This window comes from Phocoena sinus, chromosome 2 (genome assembly GCF_008692025.1).
Source record: "Phocoena sinus isolate mPhoSin1 chromosome 2, mPhoSin1.pri, whole genome shotgun sequence".
Classification (NCBI taxonomy): Eukaryota; Metazoa; Chordata; class Mammalia; order Artiodactyla; family Phocoenidae; genus Phocoena; species Phocoena sinus.
The window spans coordinates 58,199,524-58,217,480 of NC_045764.1; the positions used below are offsets into that span (position 1 = coordinate 58,199,524).

A 17,957-nucleotide genomic window follows, 5' to 3' on the forward strand; every position below is an offset into this window, starting at 1 on the left:
CTCTACCGATTCCCCATTTAGATGCCTTAGGTCATTTTGGCTCAGTTTGCTACTAAGAATGGCTGCTTCAAGTATTCAGAGTAGGCAGGGTGAGGGGACATGGGTTCGATCTCTGGTTGGGGAACTAAGATTCCACAAGCTGTATGGCTCAGCCAAAACAAACAAACAACAGAGTGGGCAGGGTGGCAGGGTGGTGACAGACTAGCCCCTAATTGACTGCTTTCACTAGAATGCTCCACTTGACCTCCTCCCACACCTTTGCTTATTCCAGGGCACTAGAGGTCATTGGTATACCTATTGCAGTGTCCTATGGGTTAAATAACCACTACTCTGGACTGGTCTGCTGCTCTATTGACAAAAAAATCAGGTACTTGTTGACAGTTCTGTTAAAAAGTTTAATTTCAAATTACACATTAAATACAACCAAATAGGCAGCAGCAGTTTTATTAAGCATCAAAGTCAGTGGGTGTGTGTATGGTGGAGTGCCGGGTAATGGGATGATGGGGTCGGCAATGTCCAACAAGATTCCAGAGTAAGTCAGGTGTTAGGTGAGTTACAACTGAGCGCTTTCCCTGCGGCACACTGGTTAGCCGAGCCATCTTCCCCCTCCTCCCTCCCCCAACACCCAGCCTCCTGGTAAGTGAGCTAGCAGCCTGTTAAATCTACCTGGAACTAAGGCCAAAAATTCAGCCCTTTAGTTCTGGAAAGAGAGTTGATCTCACTTGTCACCCAAACAAAAAGCAATACTTTTAAAACTATGCACACATGAAGCCTCTCGGCATAAGACCTGGCAAATGTAGATGCCAGGACCGTAACTGACCCAGAGAACCTAACAGACTTGCCAGAAGTCCATGTGCCCAGACTGAAGAGGACCTGGTTGGGTGGGGCGGGGGGCGGGGGGAGGTCAGGAAAATACTCAGCCTGCCACCTTCAGGAGAAACCCGGGAAGGACGACCCCTGATTACTTTTTTTGCTCTTGGTAAAAGGAATCGATGATATCTTTGTACTTCTCTAGGACTGTGAGCCGTTTCAGCTTCATTGTGGGACCTAAAAGAGAAATTGGAAGAAATGAGTGTGGGCTGGGCTCTGAGATGTCTGAGAAGGTGTGTGGTAAACATCTAGACTCAGTGAGTCCCAGAACTCTGGAATTAAGCCAGACCAACAAGTAGCCATCCTCCAAGATGGCCCATGGTGATCCCTGCTCCGTGGTCACACCGTTGTGTGGCTCCTTCCCACACTGTACCAGAGTTGGTCTAAGTGGCCGGTAGAATACAGAGGAAGTGGGGTAATTTACATGACAATAACTGATAGGCAAATCATCTCTGCATTTCAGTGAAAGTTCATACGATGTTGGATGTAATGCTTTGATTGCTTGTGATGGGGTAGGGGAAAGCCCTGGCCAGGGAGGGCCTCTGGCATGGTCTTTATGAGACGTCTTCCTCATATCACTTTTCTTGGCCTTGGTTCTCTCCTCTAATGCAAGGTCAAAAGGGCTCTGATTTGGGTAGCTTCAACTCCATTTTGTGCTAACTCATACTTGGCTGTGTAACTGGAGACTTCAAAATCAAAGCCATTTATATAAACTGCTTAGAGAGGACACCTATCTGGTTGACCTTGCATTCAATTTGCTGGCACAAGACAACCAGATAAGCTCAGGGTCTCTGATAGCAGCTCAGCATTACTGTGGATAGTTGCATCTGGGTTCAGCCTTGATGGGTCAGAGGGAATCTCATTGAAGGGGCCATTTGCATACCTACCCCGCCATGCCACAAACACCCCAAGATGCTATAACCAAGAGCGACTTCATCATCCAACTGAGGCCACACCAGAGGCCTTTTCTGGTTCTGTGGACCATGGCCCAGAAGGGCTGCCACCCTTTACCTGTTGCATGAGCTGACTTTACAAAAGACTATGGTGGTCTCACTCCCTAGAGCCAGATGACTCCAGCCCAAACACTAACAGGAGCTTGGTGTCTGCTTGGTGGTCCCATTGCGATTTCAGGGGAAAATGGTTCCTTAGTCAAAACAAAGTTAAATGTTATAGGTTCACATCAGTGAATTCCAGCACATATCTTATATACTGAACAGGCCCTACCTAACCACAAGCCTAGGCACTGAGCAATCAATGTCCTCCCACAGGAAGGAGGTGGGTGTCATCCAAAGTGCCGTCAGGGACCTTCTGTTTGCCACGGCTGCTTCCTAGTGGGCACCTCCCAGGCTCTGCCATGGCCTCTGCCCTCCTGCACAGCCCCTGCAATAGTGTAAGGAAAACACCTACCCAACTCTCCACCCGAAATGGAGAAGTCCCTCTCAAGAACGGCCCACTTCTGGATGTGGTAGGGTCGGGCAGCTGCATTCATGTTGACTCTCTGGATCCCCTCTTCAATAGCCTGATACACGGCCTCATCCTTCTTCCCCACGACCTCCGATACCGTGGCGGCTTTGCTGCCCACCCTCTGGCAGAACTCCACAGCTTGCTCGGTCAGATTATCAGTTGGGTCAGAGGTATCAGGATCCAGAGTGCACTGAAAAGCCAGAGATAGATCAAAACCAAGCCTCACTCCACAAGACGTGTGCCCTGGTCTTGGAGGAGGTCGCACTGCTGATCGTCAAGGACGTGGATCACCGTGAGCTCTGTTTCGAAGAGACGGTTCTAGAATGAGTAGCATGCCACTCGGACTGCGTTGAGCCCCGTGGTGGGGTGGAAGGAAGGGAGGCCTGAGATTGAGATGACCTCAGCCAGTGAGACCATCTTTTAAAACAGGGACCATAATTCTGGCCCCATCCAGTACCCTGGTATCAGATACCAGATTGGTTATCTGCTGAGGGGACTGAGGGCAGCAGCGCTGTGTAAACTGGGCTGTACTGGAACACAGAAGATCATCGGGGCAGCATGCTATTAAGTCTATTACCAGGGGCAGAAGGGATTTCCATGCGCTACGGCTGCTCCTTAGGGCAGGCAGCACTGACTAGTTATTCCAGAATACAGTCATGAGATCCAGACGTGTCCTGGCTGAACATGGCTTCTCTGCTGGGGCCAGACCCATAGACCACCCTCTGGCTGCTCCTCCAGAGCCAGACCCCAACCCCCCCACCCCCGACACACCTTCAAGGTGAGCAGCATGGACAGGAACTTCCTCTGGTCCCCGATCAGCACGGCATTGCTGATGATGGGTAGCTCTGTCTTCACGGCCTCCTCAATGGGCACAGGGGGCACATTCTCCCCGCCAGCCGTGATGATCAATTCTGGAGAGGCAAGGCCAGGCCCCCGGCACAGGCTTTAGTCCAGGTGCTCAGACCAAGCACACCCAGACTCTGCCTGGAGAGCCGACCCTCTAAGTAGGACCCAGGCTCGATCACACATCTGCCTGCGTGATTTCCAGAAAGGTGTTTACCCATTCACTGAGCTTCAGTTTCCCCTGGGAAATTGGGGCACGGGATTCCCACAGGGATGCTGAGGGCACTGTATCCACTTGGGCAAAGTAAGCAAAGCACCTCTTCCACGGAGGTGTCCCCAACTTACTTCCCTGGGAGAGCCAAGCTGTTCATGGGAAATTTCTTTGAAATCTCATGCTCTATTTTAAATTCTATGTCCAATTTGTGTTCTACTCTGCCTCATATCCATGTTTGCATATAAAAATACATATTTATGTCCTCAAATTTTCTGGAAAGACTTGCCTTGTTTATCTAGGGACTTTGAATCTCAGCTCTGTCATTTACTAGCTGGGTGACCTTGGGCAAGTTACTTAACCTCTCTGGTTGTCCTCATTAATAAGTCGAGGTAATGATAGCATCTTTCCCATGGGAGACAATAGTAAGTAAAATGATGTCATTCAAGGTGTGTGGCACTGAATAAGGGCTCAACACTTGTAGTGGGTACAAATTGTGGTGGCAGTATAATTCCTCCGACGTCCCAGCACAGCCTCGAACCCAGCCAGAGGCGCTCACCTTTGAGACGCCCAGTGATGTAGAGGAAGCCGTCGGCGTCCAGGTGGCCTGAGTCGCCCGTGTGCAGCCAGCCGTCGGCATCAATGGCCTCACACGTCTTGTCCTCCATGTTCAGGTAGCCCATGAAGATCGTGCGGCCCCACAGGCAGATCTCTCCGATGCCCTCTGCATCCTCATTCACCAGCTTCACCCGGCAGCCCGGCACCACCTTGCCGGAGCTGGGGGGATGGAGGGGCCGGGAGGCATGGTCAGAGGGAGCAGTTTCCTCCAAGCCCTGGGTCAGCCCCTAGTCTGATCCATCTAGTCTTCACCGATGGCTAGAATGTCCTTTCCCAGGATTTTTGTAATTTAATAGGGTCCTCAGAGCTGAGACGTAGGGCCAGTTAAAGGTTTTTAGGTGAGTGAATGAATCAGTGGGGGAAATCCTAATGGGACAACTTTAAGCACTGTGATGGGCAAGCAGGGAGGGGAGGTATTTAAGCACAACAGAGAATCCTTCAACTCACTCCCTAGAGCTGATTGCCCCCTACCCCACACCAGAGGACCGGCCCAGTCCCCCCAGCTCCCATCCCAGATGAAACCAGGGCTACCAGCAATGCTGGGACACCCTCTAACACACCCCACCCTACTGGAGGGAGAGGCCAAAGGGAAATTCCTCCATCAGAGCCCTGCTCAGGGAGCCCCTGGGCTGCAAGGCTGTTTGCAACCACAGACCCAAGTGACACTGTCACAGAGACCATCCCCGCGAGACTCGGGCCTGGCCAAGGGACTTGGCCCAAGATAGAGCTGTTGGCACTCAGGGACCCATAGTCCAGTGGCCTGGGCTCAGGGACCTAATCAGCAGGGGGCGGCACTGAAGGGTGCCAGCCAGGACGTGCAGGCTGGCATATGTGCTGAAACCTGGGCCACACCTGTAGAGCCGGTAGTTGTAGGGGCTGGACATGAAGTGAGGGCCTGAGGTCTCGCTGAGACCATAGCCCGCATACAAGCGGATGTTGAGGCCCAGGAAGAAGTGCTGTGTCTCCGCGGTCATGGGGGCTCCTCCGTAGAAGTTTTTCTGACACTTGGCAAAGCCCAGTGCCTGGCGGACTTTGGCTAGCACCAGGTAATCTGCCAGTCGGGTTGTGAAGGGCTTCAGATCGCTGGTGGGAGAGGGAGAATGGCTCACAGAAGACAACACACACACACACACACTTGCATTAAAAGGGTGGGTGTTCAGTGGGTACCCGGAATGGCCGTTCCAATGATCTATTCTGATTGGTTAGTGGCGACGCTGAATCCACTGCTAAATATTTGTAATATTGGCCCTGCCTGTGAACATGCATGCGGGCCTAGGTGTGTACATGTAGTTATGTGCAAACACGTCTTGAGCTGGGAAGTTAGAAAACCAGATTCAGCTGTGTATGCTTGCACAGACAACACAGATGCACGCAAGTTCGCACACACAGTAATACACACTTGCAGAGACTTGAAGTATATATGCACAGACACAAACGTGTCTGATCCCGTTTGAAGCTCTTGAATGGGTCATTCATGCATATTCACTGTTCATGTCTGTGCAAATGAAGCCCTAAGTGCACAGACACGTGTACATGTCTCTTGAGACATGAGACCGTTTCACAGACACACTAGTAATGGAAAATATTTCTAAATTGGAACAGGCCAGATTTATGCCATTGATCCTCCCACAGCACTGGTTGGGAATTTTAAAGCAATCGAAAGGCTGTGGGCGAGAGATGAGTGGTCACTTTGGATTATGGGAAGGCTGGAAAACCCCCATCACTGTGGCCCCTTCTCTATAGCCACCTACGGAAGTCAGGAGGAGACCCCTCAGGAGGCTGCCAGGAGCTGCTCCCAGGGAGGTAAGTGCCACCCCAGAGGGAGCAAGTCAGTCCTTGCAGTCAGACCCAAAGATGGGGTGATGGTCTCCTGTGGGATCTGGCAAGAGAACAGGGCTCAAGCCCAGCCACTGATGGGGCCTCTGTGCAGGGGTCTGGACAAGCCTGGCCAATGGGGCGTGGACAAACCTGGCCTATCAGATCCTAGGTTGTGTCCTGGGGTTATGACCCAGCCCTGCTGCCTCCCCAGGCCTCCTGCCCCCTGGCCCTCTCTACCTGCTCGGGCAGGTGAGGTTCTGCTCCAAGGTCACCGACATGGCCCACAGCAGCATCTTGCGCCGGATGAAGCCAGACTGAGCCGCCACCTCCTGGATCCGCTCCATGATCTTCTCCCACACCCGCGGCACCCCCATGTGGGACGTGGGCTCCACTTCCCTCAGCGTGTTCACCAGGCTCCCCTGTTCGCAGCCAGCGAGAGACAGGGCTGTGGTTCAGAGCCGGCCGGGAGCCAGGAGGCCCGTGTCACCAGAGTCAGCGTGCACACACGCAGGCATCCTGTATACAGTAGCTCACACAGGTGTACGCACACACCGCATGCAACTCATGTTACATGCTGTCGGCTACCACTCAACAGCCATCTACTCGCTGCCCTTCTTTGCTAAAAGAACCTTGATGTAGCTCAGGTACCAGGGTGGCCAGATGCTTCAGAAGTACCTCAGTCCCCTCCCAGTCCTGGGGGCAGTGACTTTTTATTAGTCTAACTCCAACATGGTAATCCCATTCCCTTAAGCAGTGACTGGTTGATGGATGGACATGGGACAACATTTGGGCCAATGTAGGGGAGGGGGAAGTTTGCTAGGGGGCTCTGGGGACGTTCTCCTCATGGTTACAAGAAGGATCCCAAGCACAGGTGTAGTTTATGAGGCTGGGATGCAGGGCAGGGCTGTGGCCATCTGTGACAATCCTGTGATCTTACTCTGAGGGTGGCCCGTCCTAGATGGCGCTGTGGACCCACACACCACTCTGACTCAACTTTCCTTTTTGTAATATCATCAGTTTCCCTTCTCGTTTGATCATCTGAGTCAGGCTGTGCTAACTGCAGTTGAAAGAATTCTGACTGATAAACACATGGGGAACCGGCATGCTTATGATGCACACACAGGGCCCACAGACACAAGCACACACTCGGGCAGGCCCTTGCACACACACTTGGACACCCACTTAGGCAGAGAGGCAGACTGACCTTCAGGGCATCAGTCTCAGCAAAGCAGACCTGGGCCCCCCACTGGATGCCTGTCCACAGGTCATAGATCTGGGCAGCTATGTGGCTGAGGGGCAGGTAGCTGACCACCACCTCCTGTTGGACTTCTGCGGGTTGGATGTCACCGGCCTGGCTGCCGTAATGTGCTGTCCATGTGATCTGGCGGACAGGCAGATGGGTCCTGGCAGTGTCTACAAAGCCAGCCCTGGAAGTGTTCACATCTGTGGCCACCCTGTGGGCTTGGGCTATTTCTTTGGAGTGTTCTTTGAACACCCTAGAGGTTGTTCACCCTCCTGGGCATCTCTGCAGGAAACACCCTGGGACAGGCCTCCCCCTCCCAATCCCCACCATTTTGCTGGGCTCAGTCTGTACCACAGACTTAAGGGTTGTCCTACTTATCCCAGCTCCCTGAGCTGAGGGACTGAAGGAAACTCCCTGGGAGTTGTTAGGGCAGGGCCACTGCCCAGATCCACCCATAGCCCACCCCCACCCATCTGGGCATCTGTCCTACATTGTCTTGACTCAGCATCACGCCCTTGGGGTTCCCAGTGGTGCCTGACGTGTAGACCAACACGCAGCACTGGTTAGGCTGCTGGGCATTGATGATGGTGTCCAGGGCCTCCTCAGTCACCTCATTCCCCAGATCCATGAACTCCTCCATCTGCGGCCAGGTGGGAGAGTGCAGACAGGCCAGGTGAGCTGGGCAGGCTCACACAGACCCCACCTGCCCCACACGAGCCCTTTACCCATACCGTGTACACATTGGCCATCTTTGTCGGAGGAGATTCTTGAAATATCACTACTGCCTTCAGGTGTGGCAGGTTTTTCCAGATCTGTATTGACAGGAAAAATAAATGGGGTTTCATTTTAAAAAGTCACCTCTTGAGAAGAGCCCCATCTCCAGGTGTTAGTCAGCCTGGCAGGCACCTTGTGGCAAAGGTTGTTGGTCCCCAGCTCTGACCTTTCACTCAGCAGGACACTTGCCACCCTTCATGCATGGTTCCCCATCATGAGAACTTTGGAGCAGCAAAGGTGGGATGAGCAGGGGGCAAGGAATGACTTCTATTAAAGGAAAACCAGACAACCTGGGGCCTGGCTGAGTGCCACAGGGGACTGCGTGACTGCAGAAGAGAGAAGAGAGGAAAGGGTAGAGGGAAACCAGAACTCAGTTATCTCACTGAGTTGAGGTGTCAGAGGTCAGAGTTCAGGAAAGCCGGGGTGCCTAGAATCTGTGGGACAGAATACCAGACAGGAGAGAACTATGCAGAGAAAGAGTTCTAGAAATTTCTTTAGGGGTCATCTTGATTCTTTGGCGGATTATCAACCTGCACAGGCATAGGTGAAACTCCGTGAAACTAGATGAAGAATAAATGCTGGAGGAAGATCAAGGACTAGGGCTAGAAGACAAACAAAAGCATGTACGGGGCCAGAACTGTTTGTGTCTCCATCAGCCAGAGTGGAGGGACCTCTGGAAATAGAGACCCCAGAAGGGTCAGGTCATAGGTCTGGGGCTAAATTAGCCTTAGAGGAAAGGCTATCTAAACCTGCTCTGAAAGGCTTAATTAAACACAAGTCTCAAAATGAAATTGAAAGAGAGAAAAAAATAATGGAAAAAATTAACCTGCAGGAGAAAACTAAAAAGCCTAACATATGTGTAACTGGAGTCCCAGGAAATATTTTTTTTAATTGAAAAAAGTCTGAGAAATTTCCAAACTTGATTAAAACTATAAATCCATCAATTCAAGACTCCCGGTGAACCCCAAGCAGGATAATCACAAAGAAAAACCACACCAAGACACAATATAATCCAACTGTTGTAAACCAGTGACAAGGGAAAAAATCTTAAAAGCGGCCAGAAAAGCAAGATACACCATGTGGAAAGGGACAAAAATAAGAAATTATAGACTTCTTATCAGAAGCTATGCAAAGTAGAAAACACTGGGATGAAGTCTTTAAAGAGCTGAAAGAAAAAAAAAGGAAACCCTGTCAACCTAGGACTATAAACTAAATGAAAATATCTTTCAGAAAATGAAAGCAAAAATGAACAAGTTTTCAGGCAAAGAGAAGCTGACAGAATGCATTGTCTTCAGACTTGTATTGCAAGAAATGTTGAAGATGAACATATATATGCTAATGTGTAGAAAATAAGAACATGCTGTATAGCACAGGGAACTCCACTTCACTGTACAGTAGAAACTAACATAACATTGTAAAACAACTATACTCCAATAAAAAAAGTAAAATTTAAAAAAAAGAAAGAAAATTCTTAAGGAGGAAGGAAGATGAACCAGATGAAAACTTGGGTTCGACATAAAGGGATGAAGAGTGCCAGAAATGGCAAATACGTGGGTAAATAAAAAGACATTTTTTCCTTCCTTTAAAATTTCTTTGAATGATACTTGACGGTTTAAAATACTGCATTGCAGGAGTTATAACTCACACAGAATTTAAGTATAAATGACAATAGCACAAAGTATGGGAGAGAGAAGGAAGTACACTGCTGTAAGATTCCTACATTATATGTAAAGTAGTACAATATTATATCATAATATTATTTGAAAGTAGACTGTGATGAGTTAAAGTTGCGTAGTGTAAGCCCTAGAGCAAACACTAGAGGGAGAGCTAGTAAACCAATGGATAGAATGGAATACTCAAAAACAAACGAAAATAAAAACAGAAAACTCCATCCAAAAGAAGTCATGAAAGGGGAGAAAAGGATCAGAGAATGGATCGGACAAATGCAAAACAGCCAACTGGTAGTTTTATAGACAATTTTGTCAGACTGGATTAAAAGGCATGACCCAGCTATACGCTATCTGTAAGAGTCTTGCTTTAAATATAAGGACACAGGTAGGTTAAAAGTGAAACAATGCAAACATATATACCATGCAAACATCGATCATAAGAAATCTGGAGTGGCTATATTAATTTAAGACAAAGTAACTTTGGAGGAACAGTTGCCAGAGATGAAGAGGGACATTTCTTAATGATAAGGGGATTAATTCGTCCAGAGGGCATAACAACCTAAATATGTGTATACATAACAGAGCTTCAAAATACACGAAGCAAAGACAGAACCAAAAGGATAAATAGATAATCCTCAACAATAACTGGAGACTTCAATGTTCCCTTTCTCAGTATTTGTTAGCCCAAGTAGACAGAAGATCAACAGGGATATAGATGACTTAAACAACGTTAGAACACTATCAATCAAGTTGACATTATTAACATTTATAGAACATTCTACCCAACAACTGCAGAATGCACATTCTTTAAAATATGCGTGGAACAGTCACCAACATAGATCATTATTCTGTCTACCACACCTGCTGTGTACAAATGGGGTGCTTCAGGTAGCAAAGAGTCCCGGGTGATGAGAGAAAGTTCTTCCTTTGGAGAAGAATCCCAGCTGATCAATTAGAAAACAAATATTTTCCCATGGCTCATGAAATAATTAATTCAGGCAAAGATCATCGGTGGAGAAAGGCTGATGGGGAATGTCACAGTGGATGAGCAGATAGCCACCACAGGAATCCAGGGATGAAACTCAGAGTTCACTACGAGGTACCACCTGACATCACGTGCCTCTTGAGGCTGTGCCATGGGAAGTACACAGCGCCACCTATGGGTTGTTCCTGCCAATCACTGTCTAATCTGAAATGCATCAACACTTGCCATCTAACAAGAAGTGCAGAGGTTAGAGGGACAAGCTGAACAACAGCTCAGGACGGCTAACCTAGTTTCTGCAGCATGTCAATGACAGAGGTTCTCACACTTGAGCCTGTGTCAGAATCACCAGGAGGCGTGGGCCCCATACCCCGAGTTTTGGAATCAGTAGGTCTGGGGGGGAGGTTCTGAAACTAAGCTCCCGGGGGATGCTGTTGGTCCTGGACCACACTGGTGTATGGTACGGGAAACAAAAGGTGGGGCCTTTGTTTTGAATTAAAAGACTCTTAAGAGACACCACCAAATGCAACACAGGGGCCTGGTTTAGATCTTGATTCAAATGAACCAACTGTAAAAAGACATTGCTGGTATTAGATGATATGAAAGAATTCTTTGACTTGTGTAAATAAAGGTGATAAAGTTACTTGTGATTAAGAAAAATGTCATATATGTTAGAGGTATTGAAATATTCGGGGGGTGAAATGCTGTGATGTCAGAGATTTGCCTTCAAATACTTCAGCAAAATAGGTAAACTGATGAAATGAGTGTGACAAAAAAACAGTGATGATGATTAAATCTGGATGAGCACTCTATGTGGGTCCACTACACTCTTCTCTCTATTTTTGTTTATCTGGAAAGTTTCATAATACGAATTTTAAATAATTACCTAGGGTGGACATTTCTGATTCAGTAGGTCTGGGCCTCGGTTTCTTCAGTGGTAAAATGGGGCAGGGGGAGGGCATTGAGATCAGATCAACCCTCTGTGCAGAGCGGTTGTCTCCCTGAGGGATGGGGCAAAACTATTGGGGGGCTTTTTAAAGCTCCACTGCCCTCCCCACTCTGGGGTTCTGACATGAGCGCCCACGCTGAGGAGTGTGTGACTCCCTCGGGTAAGGCTGAGGATGAGAGCTAACACCATTGCTACTTGGTAGCTGAGGCCCTCAAGGAATCTTAAACCGGTGGGGCTTCAAGCAAAGCTGGCCTGGGGGCACCTGGGTCAGAGGGCTCTGGCATCTATGAAGGCTCCAAACCTGAGGAAATCAGGGCCCCGATGAGTCCTAGGGGGCCTGGGACACCCCTGCTGTGCCCTCTTCTCTAAATGTTTGTCCCCTTTCTATGAAGTGAAGGGCCCAAGTGCTTGGGGAGGGGGAGGGCGAAAGGGGGTGCTGAGGACAGCTCGGGTTCACCTCAGTCTCTCAGAGCTGTTCACTTTGGGCCACTTTATCTGCACCCACATCTCCTCCCCCAGTCTCAAGCATTTATCCAAATCAGACAGAATGGAGGCCCTCAGAATGAGGGAACCCTGACGACAGGGTTCAAAAGGAGTGGAGACAGAAAAGGACTTCACGCAAGCTGAGGGAAGGCCCGTCCTGCGATCCAGATCCCACAGTCCTAGGAGGTTGGAGACCACTTCTCCTGCCCTCAGGTACAGGTGGGGAGCTGAGGTCCAGGTGAACTAGGGCCAAGCCAACAAGTCAACCCGGGAGCCTCCTTTGAGATGCAGGGAGCCTTGGAGGATCTTGCAGGCTACTGGGTGTAGCTGGGGCACAGAGGTGCCCTCAGGCCACTGCATGCCAGCGTGGTGCCCATGGGGACACAGCCAATCAGGGAGGGACCTTAAATGAATCAGGAGGCATCAATGCTCCAGAAAAGACCCAGCTGCCCCAAGAGGCACTGTTGAGCCCCTCCAGTGCCCTGCTGTCTTCAGAAGACCCTGCGGCACTTGCTGTGGCTTAGCCCAAGCCCCACCCTGTGGCAGCCCACACCCCCACTCCCCATTGAGACTCAGACTTGGGTGCTCACGTGTCAGAGCCCTGAGCCACCCTCAGGGCACACAACCCTTCCCTGAAGGGAAAGCCATGGGGAACAGCAGGCTGGCTGGGGAATGTGGGGTATGTCCCTTGGACATTCTGGGCCTCAATTTTCAGACCTGGCAAATGGGTCGGCGGCCATTGCCCTGCCTGTGTCCGTGTGGTGGGGCGGGTTGCTGTTGAGAATGATGGAGGATTCTGGCAGGGAGGGTGGAAAAGCCCTTTGTAAGCTGGAGGTCTGTGAGGACGCCCAGTCTGACCCCCATGGCCCTGGTCCCTTTCCCCCAAACCTTCAGGATCTTTTCCAGCTGCTTCTGCGTGTCGACCACGATGATGTTGGCACGGCAGTCATGGGCGATATACCGGCAGGCTTCAGGGGAGCTGGTTGTGTAGATGCCAGTGACGATGCCACTGCAGGAGACCCAGGAGGATGCGTGTCTGGGCAGGTGCAGTGGGCCACCCCATTGGCCCAGCCCCCTGCCCGACACACCCACAGCCCCCAGGCCCAGAGAGCTCCCGTGGCCCAGACAGGTAGCTCAGCACAGTCGCCCTAGGCAGAGCAGGGACAAAGGTGGTGCTGGGGAGGGCCCCGGGGAAGAGATGGGATGCTGGGGACGGGGTTGGGGGCCCCTAAAAAGAGATGACGACCCTCTCTCCGCTCTCTGCCCACCTCCAACCCACTGGAGACCCAGCCCCTCCCTCAGCCACTCACCCTGCGAATACTGTGCCCACTGCCGAGAAGAACCACTCCGGGGAGTTGAAGCCGAGGATGGCCACGCTGTGGGCCCGCTCCAGGCCGAGCTCCAGGCCAAAGGCAGACAGGCCGGGTCAGCCTCTCATTCTCACCAAGCCCCCCTTCCAAACTGCAGGGACCCTGCCGCCCACCTGAGGGACCACCCTCCCAGGCTCCCTCATTAGAGAGTGCCCTGGGGGATGAGTCACTCAACAGCCCTTGCTGCCCCTCCCAGGGCCTTCCCGGGGAGCCCAGACCTCAACCCAGTGCACCAGGCTTCTCAGGCCCCTTGAATGGGACAAAAAACGAGAAGCTCGTGTCACGTCCTGGCACATGGCAAGGGCCCAGTGAACGTAAACCCTCAGCACCAGGCCAGAGCGGACAATTAGCTCAATAAATGGGCTGGTTTTTACTGTTATCCTTTCTAAGGGCTTGCCCAGTGGGGCGTCGGAAAGAGGCCTGTGAGGGCCAGAGCTGGAAGGCAGGGCTGGGGAGGGGAGAGGCTGTGCCTTGAGGGGCTCCCTCACCTTTAGGAAGCCCTTGGCGGCTTTGCGGGCCAGCAGGTAGTATTGGTTGTAGGAGATGTGCTCCCACATGCCCTGTCGCTTGAAGCCCAGAGCGCTGAGGTCCCCGTACTTGTCCAGAGCCTCGCAGAACATCCGATGCACAGTGTAGGGAGTCTGTGGGCAGCTGGGGTCTATGCGCAGGTGGACGCGCCCATCGGCCTGAGTTGTCCACAGCGCCTCCTCTGCAGGGTCCAGGAGACCACAGCTTGGATCGTGCCAGCCCAGGGTTGTCCCCAGGGGACCCTTGGTCCTACCTTAAGCAGAACTCCCAGGCCTCTGGTCCCAACAATGCCTTGGGCACTGGGCCAAGGGGGCTGGCAGACACACCAGGAGGCTCCCTGTTGGGGGAGGTCTGACAGCCTTGAAGGATGGGCAAGCCTCTAGGGATGCAGCAAGGAAGAGGAGAGAGAATAGCTGGAGGGGAGGAGGAGGCCTTGGGGACCCTAGAGACATTTTCCTGCCAGCTGGGATTTGCCCCCTGAGGGTGGGCAGTCTGCAGTGGATTTGTGGCTGCCCCAGAAGAGTGGGACTGTCAGATCCTTTGGGGTTTCTACCCTTCCTCTGCCTCCTGAGAATGGGTTGGGGACAGACCCAATTGACAGAAGGTCAAAGCATCAAAAATAGCCCCTTCCAAGGGGTTAGAGGAGACTGAAAGCCAGCAGGCTCTGATCACTAGCCTGGAAAATTTCCCAGTCCCAGGAAATAATCTACCCATCTCTGCTCATTCTTGCCTAGTGCCAGGCCCATGCGAATCCCTCACATGGGGATCTCATCTAGTCTGCACAACATGGGTCTGGTAGCCCCATTTTACAGATGGGGCAGCTGCAGCTCAGAGAGGTTCAGTCATTTCCCCAAGGTCACACAGTGGGAAAGGTATGCCTGAGGCCAATGCTCACACTTGGGACAGTGTCCCAGGCACAACCTAGACTTTTTTACTGTGTGCGGTAGGTGGGAACAGAGCTTTAACATTTAGTATGTGAGATGTGAGGTGAGCCGTTGAACCTCTGAGTCTGTTTTCTCAGGGGAAAGGTAAGGGTTTAGTTCTCATGGATGATATGAGGGTCAAAAAAATGAAAAAGCCTTGGCATATAGTTGGGGCTCAATAAATGCACACTTTTGTTCTTCCTCCTTTTTCTAAGTTCTCCAGATCATTTGCAAAGGAGGCTTGGATGGGTGGTCTAGATCCTTTTGTCCACGAGGCCACTTTTTGGGGCCATGGCGGTCATTCTAAAAAGGCGACCCAAGGGTGGGGGAGTGAGGGCTGACTAGGACCACAGGGGCTACCCTGCCACCTGCTAGCCAGACCCATGCTGAGATGGAGAGGTCCCACCTCCTTGGATGTCCATTTTGAGGTGGGACCAACAGGGGTCCTGTGACCAGCCCTTCCCCGAGGCAGCAGATGGACTGATGACCTTGTCTCTCCTGTTCAACACTCTAAGGTTTCATGTGGACCCTGAAGTTGGCAGAAAGAGGTAAATGTCCTGGGGCTGGGACAGGAGAGCCCATCCTTCCTCCCATGGAGGCCAAGGATGGGGGACAAGGGGACATATTCCGGCCCAAGCAGAAGAAGGGAATGTCTGAGGCAGGGGAATGTCAGCCTGGGAATGTGGGCTGGGGCAGAGAGAAGGTCACCCAGTGCCAGGCCTTGTGTACTGACAGAAGTCAGAACCATGCTGGCTGGCATCCACCACCTCCCCAGACTGAGACCCACATCCCCAGGTGGAGGCGTGAGCCAGGGCCGCTGAGGACCCCTCTCCAATCACCTCTCAGACATCTCTAAGCCCCTTTCCCATAACCTGGGACCCCAGCCTGGCAGGTCCCAGTGATCAACCTCTTTAGGGTCTCCAGCCCCTGCACAAGGTGAAAGTCCATTCACATGAGCAGACCAGGGCAAAGACACAGGCTGTGGAGTCAGGTTGACCTGGGTTCCAATTCCGTTCTGCCACTCCCTGCTGTGTGACCTAGGAAAGTCTTTCTCCTCCTAGCTCCATTTTAATCATCGTCAAGCACAAAGGGTTGGAGAGGTTATGGAGAGACTGTAGCCCTCATACAGGTGGTGGGAATGTAAAATGGTGCAGCCATATTGGAAGCCAGTTTAGCAGTTTCTTAAAAAAATTGAACATAAATCTACTATACAACCCAGCAATTCCACTCTTAGGTATCTACCCAAGAGAAACGAAAACACACATCCCCACAAAGACTTGTACATGAATGTTCATAGCAGCATTATTTATAGTAGTCAAAAAGCGGGAACAACCAAATGTCCATCAACTGGTAAGTGAAAACTAAATGTGGTCTCTCCACACAGCGGAATACTATTTAGCACTAAAAAGGAACAAAGTACTGATACAGGCAACACCATGGATGAAACTCAAAAACATGTTCGGTGAAAGAAGCCAAAAGCAAAGGACCATGTATCGTCTGATTCCATTTACATGGAATGTCCAGAAAAGGCAGAAATGATAGAAAGCAGATGAGTGGTTGCCTGAGGCTTGGGGTGGGAATGGGGAGTGACTACAAGTGGACACCAAGGATCTTTTTGGGGTGATGGAAAAGTTCTAAAATTGGATTGCTGTGATGTTTGTACAACTGAAAATTTGCTAAAAATTGTAGAAAAAGTGACTTTTTTCAATGAAAAAGTGACAAATCGTTACACTTAAAATGGGCAAATTCGATGGCATATAAAGTACACTTCAATAAAACTGCTTTTAGAAATGGGAGGAAGGGGAATTCCCTGGTGGTGCAGTGGTTAGGACTCTGCACTTTCACTGCTGAGGGCCTGGGTTCGGTCCCTGTTTGGGGAATTAAGATCCCACAAGGTGCGTGGCACAGCCAAAAAAAGAAAAAAGGGAGGAAGGATGGAACGCCGACACACAATCTCCTCACCCAAATTGGGACAAGAGTTCCGTGAGGTAGCCCGGCCTGCGTGCCCAGAGCCTGGCAGAGTCACTTCCCCGTAGCTGGTAGCTCTCTTCCTTTCCCTGGTACAGGTTCCTCTTCGTGCTTAGACCATAAAAAGCAAATTTCTCCTGTGGGCACTGCTAGACGCTCATGCTGCACTCCATCTACCTGTTCCCCCAGCCTTGCCAAGATCATCACAGGTAAGGCTTACGATCTGCTGTGAAAGCTTCCCTCCGCCAAAAGTTTTAACTTTAACTTATCATCTTTTAAGTTATAACCTTTTTAAAAAAAATCACAAAACAATACATATGTGTTCTAAGAAATAGAAAACAATTTAGAAGTACATGATATAAAATGGGATAGGGCTTTCTTAATGTTGCCTGTCTAAGTAACCACTGTTCACATTTGGTGTATGTCATGCTTATACAGATATACATACAAGGAATTCTTTTTAATTCTGTTGCTGTTGTTTTTTTATCCAAAGGGAAAAAAAAAGAATCATGTTACTCTTATATTAATCAAGGGTAGCAAACCCAAAATGTCCATAGGGGATAGGTAGGTAATGTACCAGCTTCATAATAAAAAATATATAAGAGTAAACAATAAATGAATGAAGTGCCCCAGAATTTGCATGTGAAATACAGAGGCACAGTCTTCATTTTCACAAAGAAATAGGCTCCCTCTCATTTTCCTTGAGACACGTGGCCCTTGTAGTCCACCTTTTGTTTCTCTGTCTTTTGATAAAGACAGAGAATAGTGCAACGTTTTACTAAGGAAAGCTGCAACACAAGGGTAGTGATCACTGCCCCGACCCCAGCCTCAGTGTCAGGGAGGCAACATGGAGTGGCAGGGACTGTGGGGTGGGGGGAGCACACGCTTCATCTAAAGGGGTGGCTGCTCCTTGGCTCTAGGATTTGGTGCCCAGGAGGAAAGGAAACCGAGGGCTACCTGAAATCTGGGTGTTTATGTGTGATCATCTGATTTTTAAATGTTGGCTCCTACATTCAGACAGCCATTAGGCAAATCATCCATTTTTAACTTCCGTGACATTAATGTATCTCTCTCATTGTGTGTGTGTGTGTGTGTGTGTGTGTGTGTGTGTGTGTGTGTGTGGCTGTGTTGATACAGCTCCATTGGCCACATCATAATTTCATATCATAATGTACATATCACAACCACTTCCCCATTGAAAGACACTCAAATGATTTCCAGGTTTTAGCCCTTAGGCTTTCCA

General features: G+C 50.2%; 1 protein-coding gene across 1 annotated transcript in view; it reads right to left on the reverse strand.

The window, feature by feature from the left end:
• Window positions 1-646: 646 nt before the first annotated feature.
• Window positions 647-17,957, reverse strand: part of ACSBG1 (acyl-CoA synthetase bubblegum family member 1) — a 48,776-nt gene continuing 31,465 nt past the window's right edge. Inside the window, exons 3-14 of the mRNA XM_032623511.1 lie at window positions 13,784-14,004; window positions 13,236-13,324; window positions 12,814-12,934; window positions 7,799-7,879; window positions 7,558-7,707; window positions 7,029-7,205; window positions 6,062-6,243; window positions 4,859-5,089; window positions 3,948-4,165; window positions 3,106-3,245; window positions 2,278-2,524; window positions 647-1,047 (exon numbers count right to left, since the gene is read on the reverse strand). Of these exons, the coding sequence (XP_032479402.1) occupies window positions 962-1,047; window positions 2,278-2,524; window positions 3,106-3,245; window positions 3,948-4,165; window positions 4,859-5,089; window positions 6,062-6,243; window positions 7,029-7,205; window positions 7,558-7,707; window positions 7,799-7,879; window positions 12,814-12,934; window positions 13,236-13,324; window positions 13,784-14,004 (1,943 nt within the window). The 3' untranslated portion in view covers window positions 647-961. The remainder of the gene's footprint in view (window positions 1,048-2,277; window positions 2,525-3,105; window positions 3,246-3,947; window positions 4,166-4,858; window positions 5,090-6,061; window positions 6,244-7,028; window positions 7,206-7,557; window positions 7,708-7,798; window positions 7,880-12,813; window positions 12,935-13,235; window positions 13,325-13,783; window positions 14,005-17,957) is intronic.